Below are 23,235 nucleotides of genomic sequence, written 5' to 3'. Positions count from 1 at the left end.
CTAGTGATTGCACAACTTCAAGTTTTAGATCCAATAAGGCTTGCACAGAACTTCACAGGTCATCTCCACTCTACTGATTCAGAGACAAGCCAGCACATATCCAGCACAACCAAAAGATTCCCCAAATGTTAAATGCCATTCCCTGACAGATCTTGTTTTATATCAGAGTAATCTTTGCTTAGAGACATGCTTTAACAAAAGCTAAGTGATGCCTCACTCCCGGTGGCTTCCAGAACACTGGGCAATAACCCAGAATTTCTGAGGGACCATTCCGTTGCTAGATAGTTGTTGAACCTGCACTAGGTTCATCTGTCCTTTTGGCATTTCTTGTCCTTAATCCTGCAGAGTTTCTAGCAACCCTCCTCACCAGGCAGTAGGGGTACTGATTTAGTTGGTGTCAACCAGATTGTGTAACAGGTTGTACTGGATTCCATGTTACCAGTAGCACTCATGAGAAACCGCACAAGTGACCTGACACAAGCGTGTGTGTATATATACATATATGTATATGTAGGTCCAGGTTGAGTCGGGGTTAACCACAGTAAATAAGGTACTCAATACATAGCAGAGTAAAGTAATTTATTTTATAGAAGGAGCTTCTACAGGACAAGAACTGTTTCATTCAGATGAAATCTTCAGGAAGCTTCCTGAAGATTTCATCTGAATGAAACAGTTCTTGTCCTGTAGAGTAAATTACTTTACTCTGCTATGTATTGAGTACCTTATTTACTGTGGTTAACCCCGACTCAACCTGGGACCTACATATACATATATATATATATATATACACCCCCTCACACACACAAACATACATACATACACACACATATAGAGAGATTTAGGCGAGAGGGGAAGAATATTGCATAAATTTCTGAGGAAAATTTAAAATTGCTAACTTCCATTTTCAGGTTAATTAATATTTTTGCCTTTTTTTTTTTCTTTTCCTTAATTTTTTGGCAATTTTGCATTGGTCTCTTAATTGTTTGCTTGTAATAATTAACAGAGTGATCATATTCAGTTTATAATGATCAAGATTAAATATAAAACAACAAAAAACAATTTGTCAATAGTTTGTGGAAAGGAGTCCGATAAACAATAAGTTGAACAGAGTTGAATTTTTTTTTATCACCGTTCATTTTTTTTTTCATTTCTTTATTATTATTATTATTATTATTATTTTTTTTTTTATTATTATTATATTATCTCTGTTTATTTATGATTAATTCGGCATTAATCATATGGGTAAATTCTCCGAATGGAAGGGCGAGGTAAATATTGTGTTCCATCATATTTTTCAAAGTAATGATCAATTTCTGGGTGGAAGATCTGATAAAAAATAAAATAAAAAACATTAAAAAATAAATAAATAAAATACATACATACATCTAAGAAGACCCCCCCCCCTTCGGTCATGAATGACCATGGGATTGCACCTAGAAAGTTACCTTCCAAGACACAAGTCCGGGCAAGGTTGTTTATGGAAGACCAGCAGTCGCCCATGCATACCAGCCTCCCCTCTCCACGCCACCAGTGTTATCCAAGGAAAAGACAAAGGTCGATACAGCTTGGCACCAGTGACGTCGCAACTCATTTCTACAGCTGAGTGAACTGGAGCAACGTGAAATAAAGTGCTTTGCTCAAGAACACAACACGCAGCCAGGTCCGGGATTCGAGCTCACAACCTCACGATCGTAAGCTCGACGCTCTAACCACTGAGCCATACATACATAAATATATATATATATATATATATATATATATATATATATATATATATTATCAATAATGATGAATAATAATAAAGGGTAAAATTAATTAATCAATCAATCATAGGCGCAGGAGTGGCTGTGTGGTAAGTAGCTTGCTTACCAACCACATGGTTCCAGGTTCATTCCCACTGCGTGGCACTTTGGGCAAGTGCCTTCTACTATAGCCTCGGGCCGACCAAAGCCTTGTGAGTGGATTTGTAGACGGAAACTGAAAGAAGACCATCGTATATATGTATATATATGCATGTGTGTCTATGTTTGTCCCCTGCAACATCGCTTGACAACCGATGGTGGTATGTTTACGTCCCCGGAACTTAGCGGTTCGGCAAAAGAGACCGATAGAATAAGTACTAGGCTTACAAAGAATAAGTCCTGGGGTTGATTTGCTCGACTAAAGGCGGTGCTCCAGCATGGCCACAGTCAAATGAATGAAACAAGTAAAAGAATAAAAGAGTAAAGAGTAATTTATAATTAATAATCTTACCAAGTAGTTCAGTATGTTAAAAGAACCATTATCGGTAAGAGATATTTTATGGTAGTAAAATAGTATTTAACTGCTATTTCTAAATTTCGGTATGTGGTGAAGCAATTTTGCTAAACCCTAATTATAATTATATTCATAATTATAGAATTTATATATATATATATATATACTGGGTGCAATGAATATAGTGTCATCTAAATTACGCAAAAATGAAAATAACACTGACATTTCATTTTAACAGATACATTTACCAAAATTACATAAAAATACCTTGAAATGCTAACGAGTAAATTTATTCAATAAAATGGCCATTGGCTTCAATCAAGGCCTCCAGACGACTTCGGAATCACCTGCAACTCTTATGAATGATCTCCTTGTTTAAGTTGGAGAATGCTGCCATAATCCTTGCCTTCAGTTCATCATTGGTGTTACAAGGAGTTTTGGTGGTCTCTCACTCAACTGCACCCCACACATAATAATCAAGGGGGTTGCACTCTGGGTAGTTAGGTGGCCAGATGTTAGGGGTGATGTGGTCGCAGGAATTGTCTGACAGTCAGGACTGGGTTTTTCTGCTTGTGTGGCATGGTGTAGAGTCCTGTTGCCAGACATAGGGTCTTCCAGCAGCCACCCTCTTGACTCAGGGTAGCACTACCTCCTCCAGGCACTTGATGTAGGCCTCCGTGTTGAGTCTGACGCTGTATGGGAAGATGAACGGTGGCATAACATTGCCATCCCAAGCAATTGGAAATGAAAGACACTCCTTTGCAACACTCACGGAATGTCAAGTCAAAGACAGGCAGACACATAATAGGCTTCTTTCAGTTTCCATCTAGGAAAACTTACTCACAAGGCATTGTGTAGCCTGGCACTAATAGTAGGAGACCCTACTTTCCCAAAATGCATTGCAATGAAACTGAACCTGTAACCTATTTCTTTACTACCCACAAGGGGCTAAATACAGAGGGGACAAACAAGGACAGACGAAGGGATTAAGTCGATTACATCGACCCCAGTGCGTAACTGGTACTTAATTTATCGACCCTGAAAAGATGAAAGGCAAAGTCGACCTCGGCGGAATTTGAACTCAGAACAGTAGACGAAATACGGCTACGCATTTCGCCCGGCGTGCTAATGTTTCTGCCAGCTCGCCGCCTTATGAAACTGAACCTGTAACCGTGTGGTTCAGAAGTCCCATGGTTACACCTGTGTCTAAAACACACACAGATATGGAGGCTGGAAGCACAGAGATAAAATTTAAAACCCAGGTTAGCAACAAGACCCTAGACTGACCGAAGCTTTGTGAGTGGATTTGCTAGATGGAAACTGAAAGAAGCTCATTGTGTGTGTGTGTGTGTGTGTGTGTGTGTGTGTGTGTGAGAGAGTACCGTCAGTAAATCATAAAGAGATGCACACTCTAACATCATCATCATCATCATTGTTTAACGTCCGTTTTCTGAGCTAGCACGGGTTGGACGGTTCGACCGGGGATCTGGGAAACCAGAAGGCTGCACCAGGCTCCAGTCTTATCTGGCAATGTTTCTACAGCTGGATGCCCTTCCAAACGCCAACCACTCCATGAGTGTAGTGGGTGCTTTTTACGTGCCACCTGCACTGGTGCCAGGCGAGGCTGGCATTGGCCACAGTCGGATTGGTGCATTTTACATGCCACCGGCACAGAAGAGACATAAAGATAGTTATGGCCGATCTATGTGGTTTACCCTGGCTTTTAAGTCTATAATGCGTTTAGCTTTACAGCGTTTCACCAGACCCTAATGGCCGGTGGCCAATAACTTCTCTTCAAAGTGGAGGGAGAAAAGACCTCGTAGCTAGTTTGTTGACTTGCACGGACAAAGAAAGATTAAGTGCAAAGGATTGTCTCCCTTAGACAGCTATCTGAAACCGACGCGATCGGCTTGTGGGTTCCAGGACTTCACTACAAATCTCCTGAAATTTAAACAGGGTCCGAAGGCTTTTTCTCCTGGAATTTAAAGTGTTCCCTGGGTCGAGGGAGTTCTTTAATATTCTCGCCTATTCAGCAATGCACAGCTTGCTCCCGTTGATGTAGCAGCTCAGTTTTTTCTAGGATGTTCAATGAGATTACGTGTAGAATCCACACGTAATCTCATGATGATGATGATGATGATGATGATTGTTCTCATCCCTAAAGATGTAATTTTAAAGATTTAAAATTTGTCTCCCGCCATGAAATACACTTTATTCTTTAGCTTTCATACACCAATTGTGCCTGTGGATTATTTCCAAATCAAACTTTGAATATATTGGTTGGCAGTTCAATATCTCACCAACGAATTTATCTACTTGTGATTCTCGGTCGATAACAATCAGCAGTGGTAGATGTCTGAGATTTCTTTACATAGACGTAGGAGTGGCTGTGTGGTAAGTAGCTTGCTTACCAACCACATGGTTTCGGGTTCAGTCCCACTGCGTGGCACCTTGGGCAAGTGTCTTCTACTATAGCCTCGGACCGACCAAAGCCTTGTGAGTGGATTTGGTAGATGGAAACTGGAAGAAGCCTGTCGTATATATGTATATATATATATATAATATATATATGTGTGTGTGCGTGTATGTTTGTGTGTCTGTATTTGTCCCCCTAGCATTGCTTGACAACCAATGCTGGTGTGTTTATGTCCCCGTCACTTAGCGGTTCGGCAAAAGAGACCGATAGAATAAGTACTGGGCTTACAAAGAATAAGTGCCGGGGTCGAGTTGCTCGATTAAAGGCGGTGCTCCAGCATGACCGCAGTCAAATGACTGAAACAAGTAAAAGAGTAAAAGAGTAAAAAGAGAGAGAGAGAAGTTAGAGTGAACGACAGTCAAAGACACAAAGAAGTAAGAACAACTAAATAAAATGGTAATAATTACCCGAGTGTGAGTAATAAGTTTTATGTTTTCCTGAGGGACATAAGTGACTTGTGGTGATAACCGGTCTCTCGTATCGACAAGGATGGAATAGTTTGGCATCGTTTTCCAGTGCTGCAATGATGAAACAACAAAAAAAATATTTTACAGCCTTACCAAAATCAAAGCTGTAATTTTCATTTAAACTGTTTAGATACTTAGCGGTTCGGCAAAGGAGACCGATAGAATAAGTACTGGGCTTACAAAAGAATAAGTCCCGGGGTCGAGTTGCTCGATTAAAGGCGGTGCTCCAGCATGGCCGCAGTCAAATGACTGAAACAAGTAAAAGAGAAAGAGAAAGAGAAATACTAACCCACCTGAATCTGTTTTAATCTTTTAATTGCAAAAGATGATGCAATTAATGTTAAATAATGTTAAATGAACAAGGTATAAACAGTAACTGCACGACAATGTGAGGTATACTTGCCATCTCAGTATGGCTAACCGCTAAGGGTGGGTGTTACTGTAGCTTGTAGCCCCAGGAGAACATCGTCTCCAGCTGGCTTTAAGCACACTTTCTGTGCCCTTATGGTATTTGCAAGGGGAGGTCACCCCTCCCTCGTCAACCTAAGTGATACGCACGGACTGCAGTTTCTAGGTATTGACCTGTCGTCGGCGTACAACAATCACCGGTTTTCGATGAAGGGATGTCCCAATGCAAATACTTTTATCGTTTTTCCAGTAACTTAAAAATACCATAAGAGCACAGAAAGTGTGCCTAAAGCCAGCTGGAGACGATGTTCTCCTGGGGCTACAAGCTACAGTAACACCCCCGCTTAGTGGTTAGCCATACTGAGATGGCAAGTATACCTCACAATGTGAAATGTTAATACCAAAAATTAGAATTGGTATTTTCTGCAAGACACATTACCTCAGTAAACTTCAGATATTTCAACATGAAAAAAAAAAACACTTGACATTCTTCAACAAGAAATAGATTAGTATATACAACTGCTTTCCTGCAATTAAGGATAATGAAATTTTGAGTGCAAAAATATCTGATTTCTGCAGTAAAAGAGATGTGTGTGCTAGCATATTTGGGATGGTGTTTAGAAATAATTTCAGAGTGGTTTCATAATTTCTGAGAATAAGCATTACTTCTCAAATGAACCAAAACTCACTGGCAGAGAAAAAATAATAAACAAAACATGAACAAAATTAATGCAGATTTGTTCCAATCCATATCAGTGTGCGAAGTATGCATTAAATGAGGATTAGGATTAGGGAACAGTTTGTGATTTCAGTTGGATAAAGGAGGTGAGGTGGCAGAATCCCCAACGCTGTTGCCTCAATAAACTTGACTCGTCTCAACAGAAAATAGTTTCAAACGTGACATTCTTCAACAAAATATATATTTTGGTATATAAAACTGCTTTATGCAGTCTAGGCCAATGAAATTTTGAATGGATATATCTGCCTTTGGATAAAATGATTACACTGACCCTAATGTGCAACTGGTATTTATTTTACTGATCCCAAGGTGGCGAACTGGTAGAAACGTTAGCACACAGGGCGAAATGCTGAGCGGTATTTCACCCGTCGCTACGTTCTGAGTTCAAATTCCGCCGAGGTCGACTTTGCCTTTCATCCTTTCGGGGTCGATTAAATAAGTACCAGTACACTGGGGTCGATATAATCGACTTAATCCATTTGTCTGTCCTTGTTTGTCCTCTCTGTGTTTAGCCCCTTGTGGGTAGTAAAAAAATAGGTATTTATTTTACTGATCCCAAAAGGATGAAAGGCAAAGTCAACTCCAGTGACATTTGAACTTAGAACATAAAGACGAACAAAATGCCACAAGGCATTTTGTCTGGCATGCTAACCATTCTGCCAGCTCACCACGACACAATATCTTCAATCAGCAACCTAGCGATATTGTATACTGTGTGGTTGACGCCAGTGCTCCCTGACTGGCTCCCGTGCCAGTGGCACATAAAAGGCACCATCCCAACATGGTTGATGCCAGTACCCCCTGACTGGCTTCCATGCCAGTGGCACGAAAAAAAACACCATCCAAATTTGGTTGATGCCAGTGCCTGCTGACTGGCTCCCGTAAAAAGCACCCAATACACTCTCGTAGTGGTTGGCATTAGGAAAGGCATCCAACTGTAGAAACCTTGCTAGATCAGACTGGAGCTGGTGCAGCCCAATGGCTTGCCAGACCTCAGTCAAACTGTCCAATGCATGCCAGCATGGAAAGCAGACATTAAATAAATGATGATGATGATGATGAAATACAATACTCACAGATTTTGAAGTAGGATGATTCATTTCCAGCCAAGCTTCAGGTGCCTGAAAGAGAGAGAAATATATATATATATATATATATATAGGAGTGGCTCTGTGGGAAGTAGCTTGCTTCACAACTACATGGTTCCAGGTTCAGTCCCACTGTGTGGCACCTTGGGTAAGTGTCTTCCACTATAGTCTTGGGCTGACCAAAACCTTGTGAGTGGATCTGGTAGACAGAAACTGAAAGAAGCCCGTGATATATATATATATGTATGTATGTATGTATATATGTATGTGCATGTGTGTGTTTGTCTATCTGTGTTTGTCTCACCCCCATCACTTGACAATCGATGCTGGTGCATTTACATACCCGCAACTTAGCAGTTCCACAAAAGAGATCAATAGAATAAGTACTAAGTTTACAAAGAATAAATCTTGGGGTCAAATCGCTTGACTAAAGGCGGTGCTCCAGCATGGCCACAGTCAAATGACTGAGACAAGTAAGAGAATAAAAGAATAAATGAACACATATATATACAGAGAGAGAGAGAGGAGAGAGAGAGAGAGAGAGGGAGGAATAAATAAATAAATGACATTATCACCAAAGCCATCATTCTTTATGGCCAACATTATATACAATTTCAGACTGATTTTCCACTAGAGACATTTATCATTTCACTGCCTCCACTTAAATCATAATTTTGACATTTCTAAATATTAACTTTCTTCTTTGAAGATCAAAGTTCCATTTATTTATAATGTCTACAATACATATGAACCAAAGAAAAAACAGAACCAAGACAAGCATTACTATGATGTAGTTGAACCTGTTGCAATTTCTTTCAGCATAACCATGTGACAGAGGAAAATTGCTTTTTGGCCAATAGTAACCAAACCTCTCCTAAGTCACACCTCCAATTTAACCCTTTAGTGTTCACATTATTCTGCCAAAACTAATGCTTTTTCATCCACATTGTTTTGAACTAATCATGCATTATCATGTAGTTATGAGATTTTGATGAGGTAGCTGTTAATTTTTAAAATGATATTGTAGGGTTAGTCTGAGAGACCAGATATGGCCAGTTTGAACATAAAACAAGCAGAATACTTTTGGCCGGATATGGCTGGTTTAAAGGCTAAAGGGTTAAAAAAAGGACATACTAAAGAATTTTTTGGTTTTGGCAAAATTTTGAAGTCACAGACATTGGACAGTATTCCTGTACCAAAAGGACTGCAGATAAATTAAGATATGGATGTAAACAAACAACATTGGCTGTTAAGCAATAGTGTGGACATACACAAACACACACATGCATAAATATATAAACATATATAATATATTTTTTGCTTTTCCAGAGCGGATCGTTGCCAGAGCGGATCGTTGCCAGAGCGGCCATCTGGCCTCCGTGCTGGTGACACATAAAAGTCACCATTCGAGCGTGATCGTTATCAGCATTGCCTTACTGGCACCTGTGCTGGTGGCATGTGTAAAAGATTCGAGTGAGGTCGTTGCCAGTACCGCCCAACTGGCTTCTGTGCCGGTGGCACATAAAAAGCACCATCCGAACGTGGCCGATGCCAGCGCCGCCCCGACTGGCTTCTGTGCCGGTGGCACATAAAAAGCACCATCCGAACGTGGCCGATACCAGCACCGCCCCGACTGGCTTCTGTGCCGGTGGCACATAAAAAGCACCATCCGAACGTGGCCGATGCCAGCGCCGCCCCGACTGGCTTCTGTGCCGGTGGCACATAAAAAGCACCATCCGAACGTGGCCGATGCCAGCGCCGCCCCGACTGGCTTCTGTGCCGGTGGCACATAAAAAGCACCATCCGAACGTTGCCAGCGCTGCCTTGGCTGGCTTCCGTGCCGCTGGCGCGTTAAAAGCTCCAACCGATCGTGGACGATGCCGGACCCCCCCCCCCCGCACCTGTGCAGGTGGCACGTAAAAAGCACCCACTACACTCGTGGAGTGGTTGGCGTTAGGAAGGGCATCCAGCCGTAGAAACTCTGCCAGATCAGCCTGGAGCAGCCCCTGGCTTCCCAGACCCCGGTCGAACCGTCCAACCCGTGCTAGCGCGGAAAACGGACGTTAAACGATGATGATGATGATGATGATATATATATACATACACACACACACATGATGGGCTTCCACACAGTTTCTGTCTCTCAGATTCTCTCACAAGGCATTGATCAGCCCAGAACTATAGTAGAAAACACTTACTCAAGGAGTCATGCAGAGGAATTGAACCTCAAACCACCAGGTTTCAAAGTGAGCTTCTTAACCACACAGCCATATCTGCCCCAATAAAAGAAAAATGAAACGGAAGCAAGGCAAAACAGTGGGGTTTAGCAAGGAATTGAACTTACGATTGCGACTTTGTCCCAGCCTATTATGACACCACGGTAACCCCAGATTTTGTGCTTTATCACTTGACCAACTCGAAACTCAACATTGCTTGGTCGAGGGCTTCTTGGCTTTAAAGAGGCTGAAATTTGAACAGATTGAAATCTATGAAAATCTCTCAGTTTTCAATCAAACAATTTAAAAATCAATAACCAATACAAAGTTTCATTGCTGTTGATATTGTTATGAATTCAACAGGTTTATGATACAATATTATTTTTTCATAAATATGGGACGGACACAGATCTTCCCAACCACAGGGTTTGGGGTTCAGTTCCAGTGCAAGGCAGGCATTTTGGGCAAGTGCCTTCTACTATAGCCCAGGGCTAACCAAAGCCTTGGGAGTGGATTTGGTAGACAGAAACTGAAAGAAACCCATTGTATACGTGTGTGTGAGTGTGTGTGTGTGCGTGCATGCGTGTGTGTGTTGCTGTCTCCTTGTCTTCATATCACATGATAGTTGTAAACAAATGTCACCACCATACAAACAGTGTCCAGTGTTTTCAATCTTCCATGAAAACATGTCTGGCCATGGGGGAAATATTACCTTACCTGGAAACAGGTGAGGCTTGGAGACAGGAAGGCCATCTGGCAGTGGAAAAGTCTGCCTCAACAAATTCAGTCCAACAATGATAACGATGACCTTCTTATAGATTTCAGCCCTTCATAAGTGGACCTTATCACCATCATTGTTTTAATGTCCACTTTTCCATGTTTGCATGGGTTGGACAAAGAGCAGAAAAGGAACTTTCTGAGACTGCGCTATCACACACATCACACACAGCCCCCAACACACACACAAAATACACCACACACAGCCCACACACACAACAGGCTTCTTTCAGCTCTCATCAACCAAATCCACACACAAGGCTCACAGCCATAACAGAAAACACTTGCCCGAGGTGCCATGCAGTGGGAGTGAACCCAAGACCACACGGTTGGGAAGCATGCTTCTTCTCAATCACCCAACCACACCTGCACATCTTTATATATAAAACTTTATATATAAAACTGAAGTTGTGTGTGTGAGAGTCTGTCTCCTCCGATTTAGATTCCTAACTACTCCCACATTTTGCGGTGCAGTTTAACCAAAAGCGGGTATCTCATAGTCGTGATTCATATCGAGCCCTTCTAGGTATTAGTGTGCATCTACGATGAGTCTACGATAATAAAAAAATTTACCATAATTTTTTTCGAATTTTTAATGCATTTTTTGCTCGGTTTATATAAGGGAAGTAACTCTCTAAAAATGCTTATATAGTTATTTCCCTTACAAACCCGAGCAACGCTGGGCAATACTGCTTGTAAAAATATAAGCAAGGAACTTACTAGCAAAATAAGCTGGAGACTCTGCTTCAGATTCATCTTTAGTTAATGGCTTTGAGGCTGGTAAGTTTTTATTTACAGTTTCAAATAAATCATTGCACCATCGTTGCCAGGATTCCCAAGATAAATACTTTTGTCTGAAGACTGACACTGATTTGACAACACTAAACAGGAAAAAAACACAGAAAGCTTAGAATAGAAACAGCATGAATTCATAGTTGATAACATCATTGAATAATACAGTTCTATATTTAAGAGATGAGGAACTTTGTACATTATTTACATTTGATGGATATTTGTGCTCATCTTGTTTGTTGTTAACACAACGTTTCGGCTGATATACCTCCTAAGCAGACCGAGTGCAGATATCAATAGCATATGGGAACCGGTACTAAGGAAGGATACGAAAATATTAGATTTATAAGCCCTAACTGCCCACGGGCATATGGCGTAGTGGTTAAGAGAGCAGGCTACTAACCACAAGATTCCAGGTTCGATACCAAGCAGTGACCTGAATAATAATAATAATAATAATACTAATGATGATGATGATGGTAATAATAATAATAATAGTAATAATAATAATACTAATGATGATGATGATGGTAATAATAATAATAATAATATCGAAAAATATCTTAGGAATGAGAACCCAGGTTCAAAATTTCCCCAAGACACCTGATGAGGGCTGGAGGGTATATCAGCCGAAATGTTGTGTTAACAACAAACAAGATGAGGACAAATATTCGTCAAGTGTAAATAATGTAAATAATCATTGAATAAATTTAAAATCCAGTACAGTTTGATGATAGATTTACTGTTGTTTCCAGCATATAAATAAAATTTTTTCAAACCAAAATTTACAGCCAAAAAGAAAAAAAAAAAAGGGGGGGGGGGTTTAACTTATAAATGAAGGATCAAAAATTCCATGTGAACTGCAGCAAGATTGAGAAAGAATGTGATAATCTTTGAATGTTTACTTGCTTTGAATGTCTACTTGCTTATATGATATATAAGTGGTTAGGGCAGTGGACTCGCAGTTTCGATTCCCAGACCGGGCGTTGTGAGTGTTTATTGAGCGAAAACACCTAAAGCTCCACAAGTATCCGGCAGGGGATGGTGGTGATCCCTGCTGTACTCTTTCACCATAACTTTCTCTCACTCTTACTTCCTGTTTCTGTTGTACCTGTATTTCAAGGGGTCGGCCTTGTCACTCTCTTGTGTCACGCTGAATATCCCCGAGAACTACGTTAAGGGTACACGTGTCTGTGGAGTGCTCAGCCACTTACACGTTAATTTCACGAGCAGGCTGTTCCGTTGATTCGGATCAACCGGAACCCTTGTCGTCGTAACTGACGGAGTGCTTCCAAAAAAAAAAAACATATGATATATATTACACTGGTTTGGTTTGTAGGCTGAAAAATGCAGTCCTTTGCGATGCTAAGGTTGTTGTTGAAATCTTTGTTATGTGTAATGTTCGTTTCTACTCTAGGCACAAGATCTGAAATTTTCTTGATGAAGGGGGGCAGTTGATTAGATTGACCCCAGAATGCAACTGGTACTTAATTTATCGACCCCCCAAAAGGATGAAAGGCAAAGTTGAACTCGGCAGAATTTGAACTCAGAACCACTTAAGCATTTCGCCCGGCGTGCTAACGTTTCCGCTGGCTCGCCACCCTCTTTGTCGCGTAATATTGTATGGGCAATTAATCAAGACAATTCATTCAAAAGCTTAATTATCTGAATCATCATCATCATCATCATCATTTAGCATCCGCTTTCCATGCTAGCATGGGTTGGACGGTTCAACTGGGGTCTGTGAAGCCAGAAGGCTGCATCAGGCCCAGTCTGATCTGGCAGTGTTTCTACAGCTGGATGCCCTTCCTAACACCAACCACTCCGTGAGTGTAGTGGGTGCTTTTTACGTGAATGTTTATATAAAACTAAAAGCAGATTTGTTTTTTCATAAGCTTATGTCCATTGATTGTCAGGTTAATATATTCTTTAGTTCAAACTGACATGCATCAACTGTGGGCCTTGCTCCTATATCACAAGCATTATTATTAATAATAAGCTGGCAGAGTTGTTAGTATACCAGGCATATTGCTTAGTAGCATTTCATCCATCTTTACATTCTGAGTTCAAATTCTGCTGAGGTTGACTTTGCCTTTCATCCTTTTGGGGTCAATGAAATTACCAATTGAACATTGGAGTCAGTGTAATCAACTAGTCCCTTACCCCAAAATTTCAGGCCTTGTGCCTATAGTAAAAAGGATTATTATTATTATTCTATGTTTGACTTTTGCTTTATATTTGTACAAGTTGGCTCCAAGTCTCACCCAGAGACCTCAAGAGACAACAGATTGGAAGTTCATGTTGTTATGCCTAGTGTGCCATATATTTGGGGGTTTTTTGGTGTTGTACTAGTGAATGTCAAAAAAAAAAAAAAAAATTGTGTTTGTTTTAAACCCTGAGATTACATAGAAAGTATTTTGCGTAGGATATGAGCAGTTCCCATGAGCACTATCTTTTGAATTTCTGCCATTATTATTATCATTATTATTATTATTATTATTACTATTATTATTATTTTCAATGTTGTTGCTTTGTTTCACACAAGCTGTTCTACGTCCCACTCAGAGACCTTAAGCAACATCAAGTTGGATGTTTTACTATGGGTGTGTTATTTACGAGTTGCAAAGATATCTCTTAAGGAAAAGAAACTAGATTCTGAGAACTACAATTCTGTTTAAATCATATTTTGGTTTTGAAAGGGTTTTAAAGGGACCAGATAGTCTTAGGTTGACAGTGTCTGTTGTTGCTATTATTATTATTATTATAATTATAATTATCATCATCATCATTATCATTGACTAATTGCCTGATGGTATTCTGTCCCATATCTCCACGATTAGAATTTAAATATTGCTGGAAGGGATCATTTCAAAATTGAAAATAAAGAAGAACCAAGGGCTTAAAAAAAAAAACTACATTGGGATGGATGTTTTCTGCACGAAGTATATACAGTTAAGTAAGTGTATAAAGAGCTAAAATTAAAGCCATAACATCATCATCATCATCATCATCGTTTAACGTCTGCTTTCCATGCTAGCATGGGTTGGACGGTTCGACCGGTGTCTGGGAAGCCAGGAGGCTGCACCAGGCCCAGTCTGATCTGGCAGCGTTTCTACAGCTGGATGCCCTTCCTAACGCCAACCACTCCGTGAGTGTAGTGGGTGCTTTATAGGTGTCACTGGCACAGGTGCCAGACGAGGCTGGCAACGGCCACGATCGGTTGGTGCTTTTTACGTGCCCATTTAAGAGTACCCTTCAATAGTTGGGCAATATGCTGTGCTTGAGAGGACCCGTTGAGTCAAGTGAAATTGTTGTCATGGCTGATGCCAGTACCGCGTGTGCCAGTGGCACTTAAAAAGCACCATTTGAGCAATGTCGATGCTAGTGCCACCAGACTGGCTCCCATGCTGATGGCACGTAAAAAGCACCCACTACACTCTTGGAGTGGTTGGCATTAGAAAGGGTACCCAGCTGTAGAAACCTTCCCAGATCAGATTGGAGTTTGGTGCAGCCTCCTGGCTTTCCAGTCCTCAGTCAAACAGACCAACCCATGCCAGCATGGAAAGCAGACATTAAATGATGATGATGCTGATGATATGATGATGATTCCATGCTTGGCACCAGTAAAGCACAGATGTGGTGATGTTTACATTTCTTGTAGACTTTCTGACCATTTGCTCTACACTTTTCAAGAAATCCAAAATAAAAACCCAAGTAAGGGTTGGTGAGACGGAAGACAATCTGACAGTAATAACCTGTCCCAAATAACTCCCTGTCTAAACATGGGCTAACATAAAAAAAAAGGGATGTTAAATGAATGATGGAACGAACGAAAGAAAGAAAGAAGTGAAAAGAAGGGCAAAACAAAGGAAAGAAAAAATAAAAATAAATAAAATGAAGTACTTTACTCTTGTAATTGATTGATTCTTTGGGATTCTGAGGTCGTTGAAATCCTTGTGATAAAATATTGGAAGGGTAACACGAACAGTAAAAGCCCAAGGTGGAACACAGCTATTCTTTGCAGAGGCATTTTCTGTGCCAATTGCTTCTCAGGTGAATCTGCCAAGAGCTGAGCTTGGCAGAGCTGGGATGAAAAATTTTACTCAATCAAGCAATGATAAGATCAATAATTTTAAATTTCATAAAAAAAACAAAAACAAGAAACAAACAAATAAGTTTGTATTTTAAAAAATCATAAAAGTTTTCTTTTTTTTAAATAAATTGAAAAGAAACATGGTTATTTTATCTATCAAAGGCACACGGATAGCTATATATGGTTAAGAAGTTTGTTTTGAGGTTGAATGGTTTGGGTTCAATCCCATTGTATGGTATCTCGGGTAAAGTGTCTTTGGCTATAACACTGAATGGACCAATGTCTCGTGAATGAAACTGTGCAGAAACTTGCCCTGCATGCATACATGTGTGTGTTTGTATGTGTGAATGTAACATGTATGTGTCTGTTTCCATGTCAGTATGTATGTTAACAGTTTGTAAAACAAGCCTCTTTTATTCATGTCCTACCCTTCCCAGGTTGCCTACCTCTCTCTTCCACTTCCCCCATACACTCTTGCAAATCCCTAACACCCCCACCCACCCATACTCTTCCTGCAACCTGTCATTACTATCACAGAGATATCTATGATTCATTCTCTCTCTCTCTCCTAAATGTGAGTAGCCATGTAGCTCCTTTACAACAACAACCTGCTCTACCCCAGCTTCTTTCTTCCTACCTTAACCTCCATCTAACATACAAATGTAGTACATTATTTACATAATTTACATTTCACGGATATTTGTCCTCATCTTGTTTGTTGTTAACACAACGTTTCAGCTGATGTACCTTCCAGCCTTCATCAGGTGTCTTGGGGAAATTTCGAACCTGGGTTCTCATTCCTAAGGTATTTTCCGATATTATTATTACCATCATCATTATTATTATTATTATTACCATCATCATTATTATTATTATTACCATCATCATCATCATTATTATTATTACCATCATGATCATCATTATTATTATTACCATCATCATCATCATCATCATCATTATTATTATTATTATTATTATAATTATTATAACCATCATCATCATTATTATTATTATTATTCAGGTCACTGCCTGGAATCGAACTTGGAATCTCGGGGTTAGTAGCCTGTGCTCTTAACCACTATGCCATATGCCCATTTCCCCAAGACACCTGATGAAGGCTGGAGGGTATATCAGCCAAAACGTTGTGTTAACAACAAACAAGATGAGAACAAATATCTGTCAAATGTAAATTCTGTAAATAATGTACATAATTCCTAATCTCTTAAATATAGAACTGTATACAAATGTAGTGTTCTCCTTCACAGGGTTTGTTCACTTGCAAGCCACTTGGTGACCTTGATAGAGCTGGTGGCAGGGAAAAAGCACCCAGTACACCCTGTAAAGTGGTTGACATTAGGAATTGCATCCATGCACAGAAACCATGCCAAAGCAGACAAAATGGATCACAGTGTAGTTCTTCAACTCATTGGATCCTTCTCAAAGTGTGCACTCTATGCCAGCATGGATCATGGATATTAAAATGATAATTATAATTATGTACTGGGATAGATATGAAAAAATAAAACCCTTCAAAGTGATGCCCCAGCCTGGCCTCAGCTCAAGGACTGAAATAAGTACAAGAAGGGGGTTAAAAATCCCTGCTTAAAGTTAATCATCATCAGATTAACCATCCACTTCTCCAAGCTCATATGGTTCAGATAGAGTTTATTGAAGCAGATTCTCTGCAGCTGGTTGCCCTTCCTGTCACCAATCCTCACTTGTTTCCAAGTAAGGCAATACTTCCCCATGGCCAGACACATGTGTACATATATTATTTTCTGAGCTCCTCGCTCTACCCCACTCTCCTGTGTTTATAGTCCTTTAGGACAGTTTTCATTTCTCCTTCGCATTACCCATTTTTGTCTTGTCTTGCAGCCCTAAGGCTTTTTTTTGCTGTATATGTATTATTTTCATTTTAATTGTTGTTTTCATGTGGCCCTATGACCTTGTTCTTATAGCTGAATCCCAACCAGAACTAGAAAAGAAGTTTCAGGTATGAAAGCAAGGTCTAGAATTGAAGGGCCTTAGAGTTAATGTTTCAAAAACCAAAGTCCCTAGTAAGTAGGAAGGCATACAAATCACATATTTCTTTTACTACCCACAAGGGGCTAAACACAGAGGGGACAAACAAGGATAGACAAACGGATTAAGTCGATTACATCGACCCCAGTGCATAACTGGTACTTAATTTATCGACCTCGAAAGGATGAAAGGCAAAGTCGGCCTCGGCGGAATTTGAACTCAGAACGTAACGGCAGACGAAATACGGCTACGCATTTCGCCCGGTGTGCTAACGATTCTGCCAGCTCGCCACCTACAGATCCCTTCAGGTAGATGGCCCTGCTGAATTTGTAGAAAAGGTGTAGGTAGAACCTCTATAAGCTATGGACACATAAGAAGTGCAGCAATATCAGAGGAAGATTAATAAGGAAAATAACTTTTGTGTGTGGAAGATGCACAGGTACAATAAACACCAAAAATCTCCAGAAAATAGATTCCATTAAATGGTAATGGGGTAAGCTAGAGGTAGAAGATAGCTTCTGTTATCTAGGTAACCAAATTAGTAGCAGAGGTGGATACTCCAAGAGCACAGCTATGAGAATAAGATTAGGATGGGCAAACTTCAGAGAGTTCCTACCTCTGCTGGCAACAAAGGGTCTCTCCCTTAGAATGAAAGGCAGATTGTATGATGCCTGTATGGGAACAGCTATGCTACACAGCAGTGAAACATGGGTTGTGAGAGCTGAGAACATGCGTAAGCTTGAAAGAAATTAAACCAGTATGCTTCACTGGATGTGCAATGTCAGTGTGCATGCATGACAGCGTGTAAGCATCTTGAGAAAAAAACTTGGGCATAAGAGGCATCAGATGTGGTGTGCAAGAGAGTCAACTGTACTGGTGTGGTCATGTGATGCATATGGATGTGGACAGCTGTGTAAAGAAGTGCCGGTCTCTAACTGTGGAGGGAACCTGTGGTAGAGGTAGACCCAGAAAGACATGGGACACGGTGATGAGTCATGATTTTTTAATTTTGAGCCTCACAGAAGCAATGAATAGTGACCGGTGCTAAAGAATACCTGTCAAGTCAAGTGAATTCGTAGTCGTGTGTCACTCATGGCGGTTGCATGTAAAAAGCACCTTTTGAGTGTTGGGCCTCACGAGACATTGACGGAGACATTTGGCATTATGTTGTGCTTGAGAAGAAGTCCCATCAAGCTAAGCAAAATCGCAGTTACTTGACAGATACTGATGTCACACAAATGGCACCCATTACAGTTTCAGAATGGTTGGCGTTAGTAAGGGCATCCAGCCGTAGAAACCATGCCAAATCAGATTGGAGTCTGGTGCAGCCTTCCAGCTTCCCAGCCCTGGACAAACCGTCCAACTCATGCCAGCATGGACAACGGGTAATAAAAATGATGATGATTATATATATATATATGGCCTAGTGGTTAGGGCAGCGGACTCGCGGTCGCAGGATCGCGGTTTCGATTCTCAGACTGGGCGTTGTGTGTGTTTATTGAGCGAAAACACCTAAAAGCTCTACGAGGCTCCGGCAGGGGGTGGTGATCCCTGCTGTACTCTTTCACCACAATGGCGGTGCCCCAGCATGGCCACAGCTCAAGAGCTGAAACTGGAAAAACAAAAACAAACAAACAAACATATATATATATATATATAATATATATATATATATATATATACATACATGCATATATGCTCATCATCATCTTTTAACATCCACATTATATGTTTAGCATCTAAATTTTAAGATCTGCCAACTAAAATATACATTAGTTTAATATAAGCTGTTCAAAATGATAAAACACACACAATGTGTGTATATATATATATATATCAGCCGAAATTGCTAAGATGATCTGGTTCTTGACTGATGACTGAGGGCTTCGAATGTCCCGTCCTGTGGTTCTTGTGTCGTCTCTGTGGTGTTTCATGTTCTTGTCCATGTCTGTAATTATTTTTACTGTTTACCTATATATATATATATATATATACTTTAAAAATGGGACAAGAACGCAAAACATCCACTCGTTTTCAACACGGCATGTATTTATAGTGATGTATATTGTATGTGATGACTGATGCTTTAAAGTCTATTTCTAAGCATATTGGCATAGACATTTTTTCTTTTCCACTTATTTATAATTGTTTATAATTTTCACTTTAAAAGATATTTTAATATGCTGGTCACTTGAAATTTTTTGGAAAAAAAATTTTATCCTATATTAAAGGTATACTTATATATACACTAATATGAAATATATATATATATATATATACATACATTTATATAATATATATATATATATATATACACACACACACATATCTATAATATATATATATATATATATACACACACACATATCTATATATATATATATGTGTGTGTGTGTGTGTGTGTGTAATATATGTATGTGTGTGTGTATATATATATTTGTTTCTATATTGCCCACAAGGGGCTAAATGTAGAGGGGACAAACAAGGACAGACAAATGGATTAAGTCGATTACATCAACCCCAGTGAGTAACTGGTACTTAATTTATCGACCCCGAAAGGATGAAAGGCAAAGTCATAATATATATGTATATATATATATTTGAAAACTCTACTAGAATGGACGAAAGCACTAATATATGACATATGATATAAGTTATATGATGTATAAAAACATGTAATATACAAATAAATATCTGTAAATATAAAACCATCCGAATTTCATTTCTGAGTACCTCATTTCTTCTAATATAAAATACCTGTACATCATCTCCAAACCTTCTAATATATATTTATATATATATATATATATATATTTCAGTTAAAATGACGACGAAGTTGAATTGGAGAAAAATGTCAACAAAAGTGTCGGAGAACTTGACGAAGGAGGACAATATAAAAATAAAGAAAGGAAAGAACCAAGAGAACGAACTAAACCCAAATATTTATATTTCTTTAGAGTCAATAAACAACTGATTTCTTAAATCAACAACTGCCACGTGTCAGAAATTTTGCAGCGATTACATATTAATGGAAACGAATTGGGTTTTTGATCTTCGAATCGTTCTTTAAGTTGTGTTAAATTTCAACTGAGGAATTCTCTAAAGGAAAACAAATAAACAATTTTTTGTAAATTCGCCAGTATATACATGCGTTAACCGCACGCCCACACACCCACGTATATATATATATATTGAGAAAGATACGATTGTGTGTGTTTGCGTGTGTGCGGTGTTGGATGTATCTGTCCAAAATGTTCCTTCGCACAGTGTGATTAATTTTTATGCCGCGAAGAAATAAAAAAGAAGTCAGCTTAAACTCACAAGCGAATTAACGCAGTCTTATCTTCTTCACGAAATATTCTAGTCTCCTTGTTTTGAACTTTTATCAATAACTATTTCCTGACAGGGACCATCAGTAATTTCTTCAGATTCCCTTCCGACCTGTTTTTTATTAATTGAGCATGTTATTCTAGAAATAGTCAGTCCAAAAGTTTTACATCCAAAGAAGGGTGGTCGAGACAGTAGAGACACCAAACTAAACATTATATACTATCACGCTCGGTTCGAACTTGAAATCCAACCGGAGTAGGGGTGGGTGGGCTCACCTTTGTTTTATATTTTATTTTTATTTGTTTGTTTGTTTGTTTATCATACCATCAATTAAAACCCAGTTACATCACAAATTCGTCTCGATCGTTTAAGCTTTTCCCCTGCACATGTTTAGTCTTGTGTCAAGATAAGAAAACCATCGCACAGTTTTAAGGTGGCGTGAATGACTGAGGTAGCTGCGAGCCCAGTCAAATACTTTCAAATCTATATACCTCGGGGCCTCTTCTTTCAAAAAAAGACGAAGATACCAGAACGGTGTTACATATAAATTTAATTCAGCAACATTTCTAAGTTCAAATGTTACCGAAATTGAGTTCTGCTTTTCTTTCTTTGGGAATAAACAAGTACAAATAATAATAATAATAATAATAATAATAATAATAATAATACAAAGGGCTTGTTCCAGTCTATTGCGTACCCTGAACAACAGAAAGTAGCTATGCCTAATCAGAAGGGACTTCTTATGGTCAGGGTGCTTTTTCTTAAACATCAAATCAACAATGTGGTTTGTTATTGTATAGACACCAAAACATAAAAAGCGAACGACTGAAAGTAGAACAAATAATAAATTCTTACTTGATATTTCTGGAAACAGTTGGTAGAAAAACAAAATTGATTTTTTTAAAATAAGGCACCATATGATGGATCGTTTGGGTCGAAGATCTGAGCACAGCTATTAGGGGAACGGTGAAAAGTTTGAGACGAAGGCGGGTATATATCGGGTATTTCGCCCTTCACGTTGCATCCAGATCATGCCCACTGCCAGGCACTGCTTATATATGTCGTCGTGGTTACTCGAGATCGATATCAGATCGATGAAAGTTGAAGGAATGTCTACCTCCTAAAACAGAAACACAATCAGGTACTAAGAGTTGATATTTGTTTTAAAGAGTTGAAACTTTTTAAGGAACGAAAAGTATTTCCCTTTCTACAACGTACGCGCGTTATTTTAAACCTATTTGTCCACGATACTAGTACCCCCTTGTCCACATTAGAAAAACAACAGCAAATACTAGTATTTGTAATAACAATAACACGGAAAATACAAAATAAAAACAACTTACAAATTAAAACTAGGAGTTGCCAAAGTATTTAAATATGACAATAAATCCGTGAAAACTGCACAAAATAACTCAATTGCTTTGGTGTCTATGTCATCCTACTCGTTTCATTTCTAGCAAATCATAAAAAGAATAAAGTTATCGAACTACATCTATTATTTTTTAAGATGTTACAGAAAAGTAATATAAACGAAGCAGCTCTTAATATAATTGATGAAACCAAAATATTGGCCAAGAAGTAGTTCGCTCTTCTTACATCGTTGCAATTGAAGGAATCCGTGATTTCCGCTTTCACCGATAAAAGGAGGAATCATAAACGCGTGTAGCAAATGTTTACAAACACAGCAGCAGTTTAATATGGGTGTTAGACTAGGAAGAACACGTTGACCAAACACTTTATAATAATTAGATCTGCATTACTACCTCATTTATGCATTAACATCTATCTATCTATCGCGCATAAATTAAACTATTAATTTATAATGTATACTTTATATACTTACATATAAACAAGGATACATCTATGTGTCTATATATTTACATGTATTAATTAAACAGTATATACTTTATATACTTACATATAAACAAGGATACATCTATGTGTCTATATATTTACATGTATTGAGACGAAAGATTGCCCATGTAATTAATTAAACAGTGTTGGTAAAGAACGGAAAATAAAATAATATAATAAATACTTCACCAATAACCAACTGCCACGACGCATAGACGGATGGAAATTAAAAGAGAGGACCTAATAAATGCTGTGACGTTTACATTTGGAAATATATGAAAACTGTATTTTGTTACAATGAAAGAGAGAAGAAGGAAAAACTATATTAAAGGAAATTAAACCTACAAAGAAGGAAACTATGCGTTGAAATGGAGATACTTAGGGGGTGGTCGTAGGTGTGAAGTTCTGACTGCTGTTTCTTGTTTTGCTTTGTTTTTCTTCTTTTTCTTTCCCAAACCCCGCCCGTATTTGAACTCACGTCATTGCAGTGTTGTTATTGTTATGATTGCCATTGACAAATCATTCTGAAACTCACCATTTAGAGAACTCCATTTAGCAAGGTAGATAATAATAGTAATAATATATTTCTTTATTGCCCACAAGGGGCTAAACACAGAGGGGACAAACAAGGACAGACAAAGGGATTAAGTCAACTACATCGACCCCAGTGCGTAACTCGTACTTTATTTATCGACCCCGAAAGGATGAAGGCAAAGT

General features: G+C 39.0%; 1 protein-coding gene across 8 annotated transcripts; it reads right to left on the bottom strand.

The window, feature by feature from the left end:
• Positions 1-881: 881 nt before the first annotated feature.
• LOC115220384 (F-box only protein 21) lies at positions 882-23,022 on the bottom strand. Of its 8 annotated transcripts, XM_036509934.1 has the most exons (9): positions 22,864-23,020; positions 21,520-21,784; positions 15,128-15,303; positions 11,148-11,308; positions 9,779-9,897; positions 7,423-7,467; positions 5,140-5,250; positions 1,199-1,326; positions 882-1,166 (listed from the first exon to the last, which is right to left on the bottom strand). In XM_036509934.1, exons 3-8 carry the CDS (start codon positions 15,247-15,249, stop codon positions 1,231-1,233), a joined length of 654 nt encoding a protein of 217 aa, XP_036365827.1. In that variant the 5' UTR covers positions 15,250-15,303; positions 21,520-21,784; positions 22,864-23,020; the 3' UTR covers positions 882-1,166; positions 1,199-1,230. The 8 variants fall into 8 exon arrangements, with proteins under 8 accessions (XP_036365827.1, XP_029646361.1, XP_029646362.1 ...); XM_029790501.2 differs by lacking the exon at positions 22,864-23,020 and adding an exon at positions 22,583-22,721 and having other exon boundaries at positions 908-1,326; XM_029790502.2 differs by lacking the exon at positions 22,864-23,020 and adding an exon at positions 22,008-22,203 and having other exon boundaries at positions 908-1,326.
• Between the last annotated feature and the right edge of the window lie 213 nt (positions 23,023-23,235).

Source organism: Octopus sinensis, linkage group LG16, assembly GCF_006345805.1.
Source record: "Octopus sinensis linkage group LG16, ASM634580v1, whole genome shotgun sequence".
In the NCBI taxonomy this organism is placed as follows: Eukaryota; Metazoa; Mollusca; class Cephalopoda; order Octopoda; family Octopodidae; genus Octopus; species Octopus sinensis.
This window is presented reverse-complemented; position numbering and strand designations above follow the sequence as displayed.